Source organism: Hemiscyllium ocellatum, chromosome 26, assembly GCF_020745735.1.
Source record: "Hemiscyllium ocellatum isolate sHemOce1 chromosome 26, sHemOce1.pat.X.cur, whole genome shotgun sequence".
Taxonomy (NCBI): domain Eukaryota; kingdom Metazoa; phylum Chordata; class Chondrichthyes; order Orectolobiformes; family Hemiscylliidae; genus Hemiscyllium; species Hemiscyllium ocellatum.
In genome coordinates, this window is record NC_083426.1 from 8,923,500 (window position 1) to 8,937,957 (window position 14,458).

Sequence of the window (14,458 nt, forward strand, 5' to 3'; positions counted from 1 at the left end):
TGTGCTTTGAAATATTTCAAATTGTGTTATTTATAAATGAATTGGTTCATTTTATTTTATCTTTGCTTTTGTGTAATAAACTTATATATTATTGTGAAGGCAAGATATGCAGTATTGTGTGCTTGCATTTCAGTGAAAGAAAAACTCATTACACAATCAAAGACAAAACAGGATCCATCAAGCCAGATTTCAGTCTTAGATCTGATTGCCTAGTAATAACATCAGCTTGGATTTTACACAATTTAGTGTGGTTTGAGAGGTTGGTTGGCAGCACCTTTGAAGAGATAAATCTGGGAGGACAATAAATGACAAGGTTGCCAGAAACATTCACATCTAAGACATTTGCTCTAATGTTATTTTAACGTTTCTTTTATGCCATAGGTATCCCCAGTCTCTGTTGTCCATTATGGAGGACAGTGAGATGCATATGTTGAATGAGGAAGAGGGTGGTGTGGTTGAACAGAGGGAGTGAGCTCTTACACTTATGATGATGGAGGAAGCAGGGCTAGCACAGGGATAGTTTCAATGGGCTGAATGGACTCAATATAGTCTTTCAATGATTCCACGGTTAAATTAAATTATTGCTGAAATATGACACTTCTTGTCAGATATTTTTGTCTTGCATTCATCAGGACAATTCGCAAGAATATCAATTCAAGGGGAAAACTAACATTTGTACTACATTAGAGGAGATTGCTGATTGACTGGTAAGTGGTGTCTGACTGGTAGAGGAATTGCCATGGTGAATGCACTCATTAATTTTGATTGACAGTTAACTGCCAGATACCCAGATAGGCTGACTCTGATTGGTCAGGACATTTCCCCCGAGAAATAAATTAGCAAATGTCTGTTACTCATTTTATTGAGTTGAAGCATGCACAGTGGGTGTAATTGCATAGAACAGAGCGCAGTGTGTGAGTAAATTAGTCCAATTAAAATACAGTACCAGAACTGGAAAGCTGAAATTAGGGACAGTCCCAGTTAGCAAGGTACATGAACAATACAGATTGTTGCATCCCCTGGACATTGTCATTAATATCAAATTAATATAATATATTATCTGAAAGCAAAGAGAAAACAGTTAAACAATACAGCGTAACAGCGAGTGGAAGAAATCAAGGTTTAAATTAACTGTTAAAAAAGAGAAGAAAAGTTATAAAACACTCAAAGCCATATTACCCCAGCTGACCAATCATTCCATGATCCATGATATTAAGCTAGTACCTCACTGTATTTTCAATGGTAATTAACAAACACATTGCATTGACAATTGGATTAGCCTAGACTATCATCTGCCACATTCACAACCACACAGAGCATGGCAATGAGGTTGGCTGGTGTGTCTTCCAATCTCAACCTCTCTTTAATGACAGAAGAACTGGGACAGATACTGAGACACAGAAGTACATTGGAATATTTCCTCACAGATGGCAGAATTTCCAAGGGGGAAATAGGAAGGTGGTGACATAGTGGTCATGTCACTGGATTAGTCATCCGGAATTCCAGGTTAATGTGGTAGGGAAAATTCTGAGGAAGGGTTACTGGACCTGGAGTGTTATCTCTGATTTCTCTACACAGAATCTGCCAGATCTGCAGAGCTTTTTTTAGTAATTTCTGTTTTTGTTTCTAATGCTCTTGGGACATGGGTTTGAATCCCACTTTGGTAGGGGGAAGTCTGAATTCAATAAAAATCTGGGATAAAAAGTGGTCCTCGTGGTGATCAATGCTGATCATTGTAAAAACCCATCTGGTTCATTAGCGGCCTTTAGGGAAGGAAATACGTCATTTGTAGCTGGTCAACTCGGTGGCTCAGCGGTTAGCACTGCTGTTTCACAGTGTCAAGTTCGATTCCACCCTCGGGTGACTGTCTGTGTGGAATTTGCACGTTCTCCCCAAGTCTGCGTGGGATTCCTCCCACAGTCCAAAGACGTACAGGTTAGATGGATAGTACATGATAAATTTCCCACAGTGTCCAAGGATACGCAGGCTAGGTGGGTTAGCCATGCAAGGTTTCAGGGATGGGGTGGGTCTGGGTGGGATGCTTCTCAGAGGGTTGGTATAGACATGATGGGCCACATAGCCTCTTTCCACACTACAGAGGAACCTTGAATGTCCAAAGGGCATGGGTGGGGATTATTTTGGTTCGGTTAATTCAATGCCGGATAATCGAATGCCAGATAGCATGGTTTGGCCAAGCATCGGGACCTTGGAATCTGGTTTGGATAATCCAAAATTCAGATAACCGAGATTCCAATGTATATGGGTTGTATGATTCTACACGTGACTCCAGATCCGTAGCAATGTGATTGAACTCTGGGTAATTATGGATGGTTAATAAATGCCAACCCACCAGGTGATGCCTTCACCCCATGGACAAATAGAAAACAAAACATCCTGTTACCCAAAACAAAAGTTGGTTTTACTTTAAAGTTTCTGAACTGCTCTGCAGTCAAGTATATCTTGAGATTTAAAGGGGTATTCAATCCAAATCACAGGCAAACTCAGTACCATAAACTCTGCAGAAAACAGGCAGTTGCTGTCAACATAAAGGTGTTGGATCCTCCCGAACCAGCTTGCTATTTAAGCAACTGTGAATCACCAAAACGTCGGACCCCATCCCATAACCAACAAGAACTGATGGGTTATCAAAAAATCTGCACTCCCAAAGCGAGTATGTTATGCGAGTTCTGAGAGTTTGGGTTCCATCAGTTTAATTATTATGGCCATTCTACATGGCCTACACCATAAGGGGAGCTTTAATTTATTCACACGAGGTGTGTAGGTATCACTGGCTGGTCACTATTTATTGCCGATCCCTCATTGTTCCTTGAGAAGGTGCAGTCCACGTAGTGTAGAAAAACCCACAATGCTGTTAGAAAGGGAATTCCAGGATTTTAACCCAGCGACAGTGAAGGAACAGTGATTTATTTGGAAGTCAGGATGGTGAGTGGTTTGGAGGGAAACTTGCAGGGGCTGGTGTTTGCATGTACCTGCTGCCTTTGGAAGTGGTCATGGGTTTGGAAGGTGCTCTCTGAGGATCTTTGGTGAATTTGATAGGTGAGAGTGGGGATGTGGTTAATCACACCTGCAGTCAAACTGCTCCTATTGCTTTCAACCAGCCAGAGTGAACTGCAGATTGAATATATACAGAAAGTCATATAGAAGCATTATTAAAATACATCTCACAGTCCAGCTGGCAGGTGAGCTGGCATGAGCAAGTGTTGCCATGGCTACGGTGGAGTAAATTCCACAGTTTAACTTTCCCCAGTTTAGGGAACCCCTGACGAGAAGGAAACAGAATTCCCTGGCTTTACTCCAGCTCAAACCAGCACAAAAATACATTTCCCTGGGAGGCAAAGGTGACCTGGAGACGATAAAGAATGAAAGAATCTTTAAAATGATTCAGAGGCTTCTTTCCAACAACCTGCCCAAGACTGTGCAACCAATGGTGAAGATCCTCAACAAGCTGTAAAACTCAAGATCACAAACAAAAATATTTTATATACTTGAAGCACAGAGTTAATCAAAAGTCGGTTAACATTACCTTGTCTTTGCTGGGCAGTGCGGTGATAAAGGTAACACTAAACTAGAATATTAACCATGTACCTTTGTGCAACCCTTGTACAACTGGGTATGTCTGGTGGTAGGGATGACACTTATTTGGTTTTGAAACAGAAAGCAAAAACCCCAGAAATATATTTCTTTAACATTAAACAATAAACTTTTCAAAACAGCATATTACAGTGCATTTGTTCCACGACAGAACCCTCCATCTCGATTAGATATGGACAACACCAAATGCCAAAAGAAGATTTTTATCATTTAAACACACAACCAATTTGTTTGTTTCTGTGCCAATAACCCAGTGGCTCTTTACGCTCACCACAGTTAGAAATCTGAGAAGAACCAGGAAAGATTTGATACCATAAATATGGGTGCCCGTGACGGCTGGTTGGGCTGTCTCAGTGATGGTGACAGTCAGGGGAGCAACGCTGGTTGTAGTGGTTGTGGTAGTTATGGTGGTTAAAGTGGTGGTCGCAGCAGGAATAGTTGGGACGGGTATGAATCTTGACACGACTAAGAGGAGGGAAAAAGAAAGACAACACAAATGAACCAATCATAACGCGGGTGGATTCAGAAAGACACCAAATCTTTGTAACATTCTACCATTCCCTTTCCCCCAATCCCCGGATGTACTGATGGTCCTTAACAATCCTTTTGGAGACAGACAGAGTTGTCCAGTTCACTGGAGCACCAATGAAAGGTGCTGTGGCCATGGGGATGTAATGTAGGGGATGGAAAGAAGGAAAACAGAGAAGGACAAATGAAGAAACTATTGATGTGTACCATTGCTATGTAGCACCTTTCACAAATTTCAGTTTGCTCACAGCAAAGTTCCACAAACAGCATTAGCTGGAGGTTAGACTTGTCAATTCTGTCTCTGGATGTCACCTCTTCCTCTGGTTAATTCAGGGAAAAAAAAACCGTCTCTTTGTTATACAATTGGATTAATTCTGATTTTCAGCCAGCAAAATCCTTCCCCCGTATCTCTATCTGATAGCGAAAGTAAATGAAAAATGTATCATTTAAATAAATGAAAAATGTTCTCCTCAGCTTTTGCTCACAGCCACTTTTTGTCTGGAAGATTAATCTTCATTTACTGGAGATTACAGAGCAATCCTGGATGTTGGATGTTTTTCTGAAGAGGTTGCAAGGTGGTCTGATGGTGGGAACTAAACTAAGCTGACAAAAAAAAACCTAAGTTGTGCAAAACCATTGAATGGAACTTGTGGGCAAAGGAGGACTCAGGCAATGAATGAAGGAGCTGGGCCACATGTTTAGGTTTCACTAAGTGTACAAAGCACCCTCACTGAGTGCACACTGTTCTTAACACCATCTTCCCAGTTCCATTCAAACAGTAAGTCACTTGATGTGATTACCGACTGTTTAGAATCATCACTGCATCGACAAAGTGATCGAAAAAAAGAGAGATCTGTAACTGCAGATTCCAAAATCATTTTGAAGAGGCAGCATCCTTTCTAACACTCCACACGCAGGCTAAATTGTCCATAATTATTTGAATGGTTTCAACCTTAATATAACCATCATTTTGTTCCATTGTAGCATAGTGAAGGAGCAATATCACACACAAAATAATGATTAAGATTTAATAACTTGCTTTCCCTTTCGCAGACAGAATTGCAAAATAGACAACTCCAGAACTATATAAGTACATTATTTTCTTCAAATTAAATGCTCTGATCAAATTTTGAAACATTTCTGTTCAAAGTTGCGACAATTGCCTGCCTTTCTGAAGTTTTTACAAAGGATGCAATGTCCCTTTAATTGTTAATGTTTACTTAAATCCCCATTAAAAAAATGTGCCCACATCTTGCAAACAGAAGTCTTTTCTCAAATCAGCTACAACATGACAGAATTTACAAACCTTGAACATGCAGATGAAAGCCAAGATGAAAGAGTGAGGATAGAAACAGGGGTGGGAGGGAGCTTTCAGCGTATCAACTGAGCAATCAACAAAGTTTTAAAATAAAATTCCAGGTCACTCCGCAGCCAAGGTGCATCCATGCTACAGCTCGAAGCCATTCTTTCTTTTTTTTCTGCCAACACAGCTTTTTAAACGGTGCAGCCTGCTTCGGCCTTCTCGCCAAGACTTTGTGTGTAGACATGCACTTGGTTTTACACACACACGCACACAGACTGAATGAAGAAGCCAAACCTTTCACAAGCCAGAAAAAACAAGCAGCCTGTGGTTGCTCAGACAAGATGAAAGTAAATCTATCCAGTTTATGTTGTGGTCCCCACATCCTGTTGTTCTCTGCCGGGACTCTTAAATCAGGGCTGCAGTGACAGCTTTGCAACAGAAATGAATTCTTGTGAGATTGTGATGATATAGACAGTTCGAATCCCACTCTAACCTTTAATGTGCTCTTAAACAAACAGCTTATGCCGACTTTAATGAACTGGCTGAGATTTGCCTGCATTATGTCGGGTAACTGTAAACTTTTTAATTGTCAAGTTTGGTTATTGGATATCACAACAGCACATTGTTAGTGCATTGCAACAATCAGTCTAGTTGCACAATTTAGGGCTGGGCCTCAGAGCAAATGCACCCATGTCTGTATGCCCGGTTCATCCTGCGTCAATTTTTCTGGGTGATGGCCCTTTAAATAGACAGAGGTGGGGTTTCCCTCAATCTCCAGGAGGGAGCCCTGGCTCACAGAGCTGCCCTCCAATTGGATGTCAATAGCTCTGTGCTGCCATCAGGAGTGATGGATGCTGCCAGTACTGCAGGGAGACCAGCAAGATAAACAACTATGGGCATCTAGGATCTGACTGGGGTTATGTAAGACCTAGTGAATGTGCTGGGGTGGAACAAAGGAGCAGGATTTGGGGAGGGCAGTGAGCTGGAAGTGAAAGGTGTGGGGATGAGCTTTCAATAGGACAGAGGGACAGGCAAGGCTACACATCACCTCCTTCATTTCATTGGCCTGTACCCAGGGGATCAGACCTGTCAGCTCAGTTCTCTCCTCTCTCCCTACTATTAATATATAGCTGATACTCCCTGGACTGGACCTTAAACTTCAGACCAAAGAAATAGTGCTGGGATGGTCAGTCCCTAAACAAACAAAGACACACACACACACACAAACACAAACACACATACAAACACACACACAAACACGCATACACATACAAACACAAACACACACACATACAAACACGCACACACAAACACGCAAACCCACACACACACACACAAACAGACAGACAGACAGACAGACAGACAGACAGACAGACAGACAGACAGACACACACACACACACACACACACACACACACACACACACAGTCAGTGATGGTGATTGGTTATGTAGTTCCTCCACTTCTTGCCAAAGTGAGTTGAGGGCCCCCATTATCAATGTGCCTTACTTTTCAAGTCCATCCCATTCTTATTAATCACAAAAGTGTAATCGAGCAGCAAGCAGTGGTACACAATGCCTTTAACTTCAGATCCTCTAGATCCCTAATTGTGACAGATAAAACAAGCCACTTTTCATAAAGAAATATTCCAGTTTCTGCAAGTCAGAAACTTCTTTGAGGAAGAATAGTGGAATGGGGTGTAGAGGTGGCTGTTACCATGGAACTGGTCATGCTGTCCTCTTGTCAATTACTGTCGCTGGCATGTTTTACTCTTCCTGTTTTATTTAATGAGGGTGTGGGATCCCTGGTGCAGTGGTACAGTGTCCCTATCTCAGAGTCAGCAGACCCAACCGCAAATCCCAGCTGTTCCAGAGATGCGTAAAAACATCTCTGAACACGTTGTTCAGAAAATGTCTATTTTCTGAAAATGTCTATTTTCTGAGCGTCAAAACAAACTAGATTGGTTTGCAACTGGTTCTGTTTATCTAACCAGTGCCCCACGTCGTTCCAATGTGAGTGCAGTATTGTACAGTGGTTGGCCGATGTCACTGGGTTGAACAAGGTTCAGATGCACAGCTCAATGGATAGTGTGTCACTGACAGACAAACAAGCAAGCAAGGCAGCCCAGTTCCTGGAGTATTTTAACGGGAACACGTTCATGCAGAACTCTCACTGTGAAGTTGGACCTGTAATGTTTTTGAATTATCATGAACTTTGCAAACCACTCCTCACCTGTACCTTTAACTGCACTTTACTTCACCCGCCATTAATTATGTCATTTCTCTGCTGCTTTTGGGATCAAGTTCTCTCCCTTGTTGAAAATACGGGCTTTTTAATTTATGGAGCAGCTATTCTAAGATGTCGCACTATGTGACTGTGCATGGTCAACTCTTTAAATGGAAGGAAACCGTGAGAAATTATAACAATTAAAACATGTCGAGGAAAGACTGTGAAAGTGTGGGGACAACGTTTGGTGCTGGCTTCTAAAAGCAATCGTGATGGGTTCTTTACTTGCTGCCTGCAGGCCAGTCAATTCTAAATGGGCACAGACCCAACACTGCTGTAATCTGGAACTTGCTCAGTAATCCCAGAGAGACCACAAGATGGCTGGTACAGGGAATGTTACAGAAGGGCAAGCACAATGGATCTAATATGCTGTACCATTCTGTTGTCCCCTTCAGGGTGTTCCTCTGAGGTAGGATCAAGGAGGAAACAGAGAGAATCGCTGAAACTGACCTGGGGGCTCTTGGAATTGACAGTAAAACACGCTGTGTGTAAAATCCTTCCCTTACCATCAGTTACAATCAGTCACTTTGACTTGCACAGACACAGCCTCACAAAATATCAATCACGTGCAATCATTCATCCACTGCTGCAGATCCAGCCCTTGGGAGATTACACCACCAAGAAAATTTTGTGACAAATAGTTCCTAAAATACTCCAGCTCCCTGTGCTGCCTAGAAGCTTTTCAAATAGGTAATGTTACAGACTTTCCTATCACCCAATGTTACTATATACCTTTCCCTCACAGAACCGTACCAAGTCTGTGCCAACTGCAGTCCGTGTGGACAGACCAGACAGCACTTGGCACTATGGCTGCTCTTTAGCTAAGGGGAGGATTATGATGAATTTTGAATTTAATCAACTGGCTCAGAGCTACTACTACACACCTCTTGAGCAGGTGGGACTTGACCCCAGGCCTCTTGGGCACAATCACTGCGTCAAATGGACCTGCGTATGTTTTAATGAAGACAGGGTATATAATGAAGCTGGGGCAAGCGATGATGATGCACATACAGATCTTGTGCACAGACAGAGAGTGGTGCCCAGTTATAATATATACTGTGGAGGCAATTCCCTGGAATTTATTCTCTGCTCTTGGAAGGTAACACTGCCGCACAAAAGACAAATCCTTCTCTTGCAAATGTGCTGCAAGAGGGGCCAACAGGATTTCAAAAGCTATTGTTTACCAACTACAAAGAAAGTTTCAAACAGTATATATTATAACATAGATAGCAGATACTGAGAAGTGAGTTTAAGGCTCTAATCAAACACAAGAACTCAGACAACTCAGTCTGGTTGAACTTGACTCGTCTTGATCCCCTAATGCCACACTCTCAGATTAGAGCCTTGCACTACTAGTATTTTCTCTGGTATCTGTTTCTTTAGTAACGAACAGAATGCTCATTTTGATTTTGAAGCAGCCCCCTTTATCTCCCCACCACACTCTCCCATTACCTCCGATTGTTTTTGCAATCTCAGGAGTAGGGGTGACTTCAGAGAGAAAGGCAAAGAGGGGAAAAAAAGGAGGGAAAACAAGAAAACTACATATTAAACAGATAACAGGCACATATAGTCATAGAAACGAAACTTAAAGATTGAAACATTATTTAGTCAATAGCTCAATATTCATTCCCCTCATTGTAACAGACACCCACTTTTTGTATGATGAATGTCCACAATATATGCTTTGACTGCTATTTCTCATTACCAATTGTAAATGGTTAATCAATATATTCACAGTGTTTGTTTCAGAGTCCTTCAGTGTATATGCACAACACTGATTGTCAGCACCAATACAAATATTAGAACTAGAATTCAATACCGACATCTCAAACGTCATAGCATGTACCATAGAAATTACCAATGTGCTTTACACTCAGTCATGGTGCTCACTGGGGGAGCTGGTGCATATGCAATGGGCCAAATGGCCTCCTTTAGTACCTTCTGTGAAATCTAATCATGACAGACAGAGATTTTATCTCAACTCTGTTTTGCTTTCACAGTTTGTTTTTCCAAAACCCTGATTATACGGAAGGCAGTAGCTCACTTTCAAGTCCTTAATTCTGTTCATGAATTTTCTAAATTGCCTGATTGGATTCCAGCCAGGATATCTGTCATTCTACAGTTAAATCATCTGAATTAGATTCACTCACAGTCTTTTTAATTTATTTCCAGATATTGATTACATTGTCCTATAACCAGTGGTAATAGAGACTGTTGAACATTTCTAATTCCTCTACTAACTCTGAGGAAGCTAAAATCATTGAAGGTTGATAATCCTGATCCAAATGGGTTTGATAGTAATACAGGCCTTCTGGCTCAGAGATAGGGGCACTACCATTGTGTCTAATGCACCTCGGCAGGAAGGACTGAATGCCCATGTCTGTCCTGCTCCAAACTGGATGTAATCTCAGCAACTTCTTGGAGAAAGGCTATAACCCAGACATGTTGGCCTCACTTAGGTAACTGTCAATTGACCTAGAAAGGGGTGAGATCTTTGCCTGTGGCCCCTACATGGCTGGGCTGGAGGGGGGGGGGGATGATGTAGGATGCAGGGTGGAGTTTCCTTGTCCTCCCCCTGCCAAGACTGGTGGCCAATATAATGTGCAGTAGATGTGGCACGCTGACCCCCAGAAGGACAGAGGCAGCTCAACTGCAGCGTTTGTAAAGCCAGGAAAATGGGAACTTTAACAAATGTTGTAATAGATATGGAAGCACTCTAATGGCACAGAGGTAGCGTCCCTACCTTTAGACCAAGAAGTCACATGTCTCCAGAGGTGCATTATAACATCTCTGAACAGGATGATTAGAAACGAAGGGCCTGTTTCCACACTGTAAGTCTAATCTAAAAAAAACAATCCATCCTCTGGCATCCAGTAATGGTAAAAGCTCTTGGGGCATAGAGGTAGTGTCCCTAGCTCTGAATAAGAAGATGTGGGATAAAATCCCACCTGTTCCATGGGTGTATCATAACATATTTTAACAGGTTGGTTAGAAATGTCTATAATATAGAGGCTGGTACTGGTACAGGCCAAATAAATCAAAGACAAAAAGTGTGGTGCTGAAAAAGCACAGCTGGTCAGGCAGCACCCAAAGAACAGGAAAGTCAACTTTCGGAGCATAAGCTTTTCATCAGGAATAGCTTATGCTTGAAACGTTGACTCTCCTGTTCCTTGGATGCTGCCTGAGCGGCTGTATTTTGCTAGCAGCACACTTTTGACTCTGATCTCCAGCATCTGCAGTCCTCACTTTGTCCAAATAAATCAAATACCCAGGCTCCAGGGAGGAAATTTACAATGCAAATTTAATCAATTCTAGAAGTGAGACCAACTTCAGTAAACACTAACCACCCATTATAATAAAATCCATGTTATAAATCTGCCGTTCCTCCTTGGTCTGGGATATGGGTAACTTCCGACACACAGCAATGTGATTGACTCTTGATTGTCTTTGAAATGGCATAGCATGCCAGTCTCTTGAAAGCAATTAGAGACGGGCAACAGTTGCTGGTCTTGCCAGTGATGCTTAAATTGGCACAGGATAGTTATGGAAAATATCCCCCTTGACTTCCTAACGAATATGGTGCAGCAAAAAACAGAATTATTTTACAGAACATGGCAGCTCTTTTCGAACTACACCGACACAGATATTTTGGCCATATTGTCCGGGGCTTTCGCTTAGCCGTGGTAACGGTTCTGGCTGGTTTGGGGGCCCCTAGGAGGAGGAATCTCACATACATACGGGCTTTATGACTTGATATAAATCTATTTTGAGCATGTACCTAGTTATTTATTTACCTTTTTGCTTATTGTTAGTAATGTATGACATCCTATTTTATGTTTTGATCATTTGTAGAATAGATTAATAGTTAGGTTTCATTTTTTAAAATCTTATATTGGTGTTGTTATTATATTGTAAAGTGGAATACTATCTATTAAAAAAACCTGTTAATATTTTATCCTTGCACACAGGTTCAACTGTGCATCAGTTCTCTTGGGGGGGCTTACACCTTGGAAAGTTGGCAGAGGCTGGAGATGGTAGTAGACACCTGGAATGGCACGGGTGGCTGCTGATCCCACACAGTAACGCTCCAGAGTAACCATTTGGTTACTGACCCATGGTATGGTGTAAGCTCTTTCGGCTGGACTCTAATGCAGAATTATACCAAAAAAGTGGGTTTACAACACAACTGACAACAAATTCACCCAGGGTAGAAGAGTCCAAACCTAAAAAGCATAGGTTTAATGTGAGAGGGGAAAGATTTAAAAAGGACCTAAGGGACAACATTTTCACACAGAAGGCGATGTGTTCATAGAATGAGCTGCCAGAGGAAGTGGTGGCGGCTGGTCCAATTATGACATTTAAAAGGCACCTGGATGGGTACGCGATTTTTGTTTTCCACTAGAGATATTTGGTCGATGCAGACAGGTTGGACTGAAAGATCTGTTTCTGTGCTGTACAACTCTGTGACATTAAGTTAAGAATGCCAACCTAACATTATCTTGCCTGAGCTGAAAATGTGTTGCTGGTTAAAGCACGGCAGGTCAGGCAGCATCCAAGGAATAGGAAACTCGACGTTTCGGGCATAAGCCCTTCATCAGGAATGAGGAGAGTGGCCATGATTATCTTGTGCCATGATTTCTCCCTGTTTGCACTGGGCTCCGTTCATATGGTTCAAATGAATTCACAAAAATCAAACGGAAACAAATAAAGATGATGTATAAAATTACGATGGTCATTGGTAGAGTAGGTGGGAAAAAGCCTTTCCCTTTGATGGAGAGATCAATTAACGGGGGTGGAGGCAGAGATTTAAGGTGCGGGGCAAAAGGTTTCAAGGAGATGTGAGGAAAACTCTTTTTCACCCAGAGGTTGGTGGGCATCTGGAACTGGAGTAAAGGCAGGAAGCCTCATTACATTGAAGGTGTGTTTACGTCTGCACTTGCAATGCTGAGGCAGACAAGGCAATGGCACTGGAATTGTTAGATTGCTGTTTTTGACTGACACCGACTCGATGAGCCTATTTCTCAGCTGTAGACCTCTATGACTCTATAAAAGGAACCAAACTGGAATTGCCAATCTCAACCACATGCCTTGCGTCCATTTGAAATCTGTTTAATCCTGTTCAAACTGGCACAAAGCTGTTTTTGTTAAATCAGTAGAACTGGACCTTCAATGAAAGCAGGATAGATACCTTTATTGGGATAAAAGGAAGGATGTAAGTCCATCAGATTTTGGGATCACAAAAGTACTCTGAAAATTACTTGACCAATGGTTACCTTCCACATTAACTGTACAGTAAAAGGCAATGCAGTCTTGTCTGTTGTACCACTTTACTGCACACATCCACATCAGTAGACATGGAGCAACACACAGGCTTTACAGAGCTAACTGAGAGAGAATCCTTCCCCCTCTCACCTCGACAGACTCACTTGAATGACTGGCCCCTGTGCACAGACAGGTTGTCGTCAGTCAGCTGAGTAAAACTGGATTTTAAGCCAGGGAAGTTTCAAATGTTAGCTCCCTCAGTGTTTCTTTTCAAATTATTGCTGCCTTTAAGCAGGGTCACACTCACAAACCAAAGGACTGAAACCGAAATGGAAAAGGCTATCCTAGAATTGCAGAATGTGATCCTAAAACCTGCTGTTCTTAGTAGAAAGTTTCAAAGCAGTAATTTGGTAACTACAGGTTAGGAGGTACCATGCACATGCATAGAGTATCCAAAGCATGAAGTGCAAAAGGCCTATTTAAAACATGGGGTGGTTCAGAGGTGTGTGTGTGTGTGTGTGTGTGTGTGTGTGTGTGTGTGTGTGTGTGTGTGTGACCCCATTGTTTGGGCTGCCTGATATTATCAGTATTTTTTTCTATTTCTGCCTAACTACAAACTAGTTTTGGATTAAAGACCTGCCCAGCTTCTCATGTAAGACTCAGTTTGCTGTCACTCAGGCAAAGTCTGCTCTGTGTGCTCAGGAAGGCCGCCCGTTCAGAATCCCTTTGCGATTTTGGATGGCGGCCTGTTAAACATGAAGCATTCTGCACTGTTCCTCCACTCTCGCTTACCTTCATTTTCAAAGTCAGGTGAATCCAACACAATCGCTTCGCCTAGTCCTTGGCGGGTTTGAGCGAAGACGTAAAACCTGTACTTAGTGTTTGCGTCAACTCTCTCCAACCTATAGGTGGTCACATCAGGCCCGAGTCTGGGAATGGTGGCATTGCGTCTTGATCTTGAGCCAGTCACTTTGGAAGTAAATAAAGGAAACTACATTGATTTCAAAGCTGCGACAAACATCCACATAAAAAAAACCACTATAGGAGCAGTATGAGGCCATTCAGCCCAGCAAATGTGCTCCATCATTCAAAAAGATCAAGGCTGATTGGATAATCCTCAACTCCACTTTATTACCTCTTTGTCAAAACCCATCATTCCCTTTCTGAATAAAACTTTTGTCTGTCTTAACCTTGAGTCTTGATGAAGACCCAGATTTTGTAGCTCTCTGTTGTGAAGAATTCTATAGATTTGTTAACCCCTGAAAGAAGAAATTCCTTCTTATCTCTGTTTTAAATGTGTGACCTTTCATTCTGAGATTACACTCTCTGGTCCAAAACTCAGGCAGAAGGGGAGAAAAACTCTTCACATCTACCCTGTCCACACACCCGAAGAGCGAAACTCATTCCCATCCAGGTTATTGTGAAGCTGATCACCATCAACTCCTCACTGCCTGAAGCTAATGTTCAG

General features: G+C 42.1%; 1 protein-coding gene across 1 annotated transcript in view; it reads right to left on the reverse strand.

The window, feature by feature from the left end:
- LOC132828140 (neurofascin-like) overlaps positions 1-14,458 on the reverse strand; it is a 125,683-nt gene that overhangs the window by 18,278 nt on the left and 92,947 nt on the right. Inside the window, exon 21 of the mRNA XM_060845060.1 lies at positions 13,783-13,959. Coding sequence (XP_060701043.1) covers positions 13,783-13,959 — 177 coding nt within the window. The remainder of the gene's footprint in view (positions 1-13,782; positions 13,960-14,458) is intronic.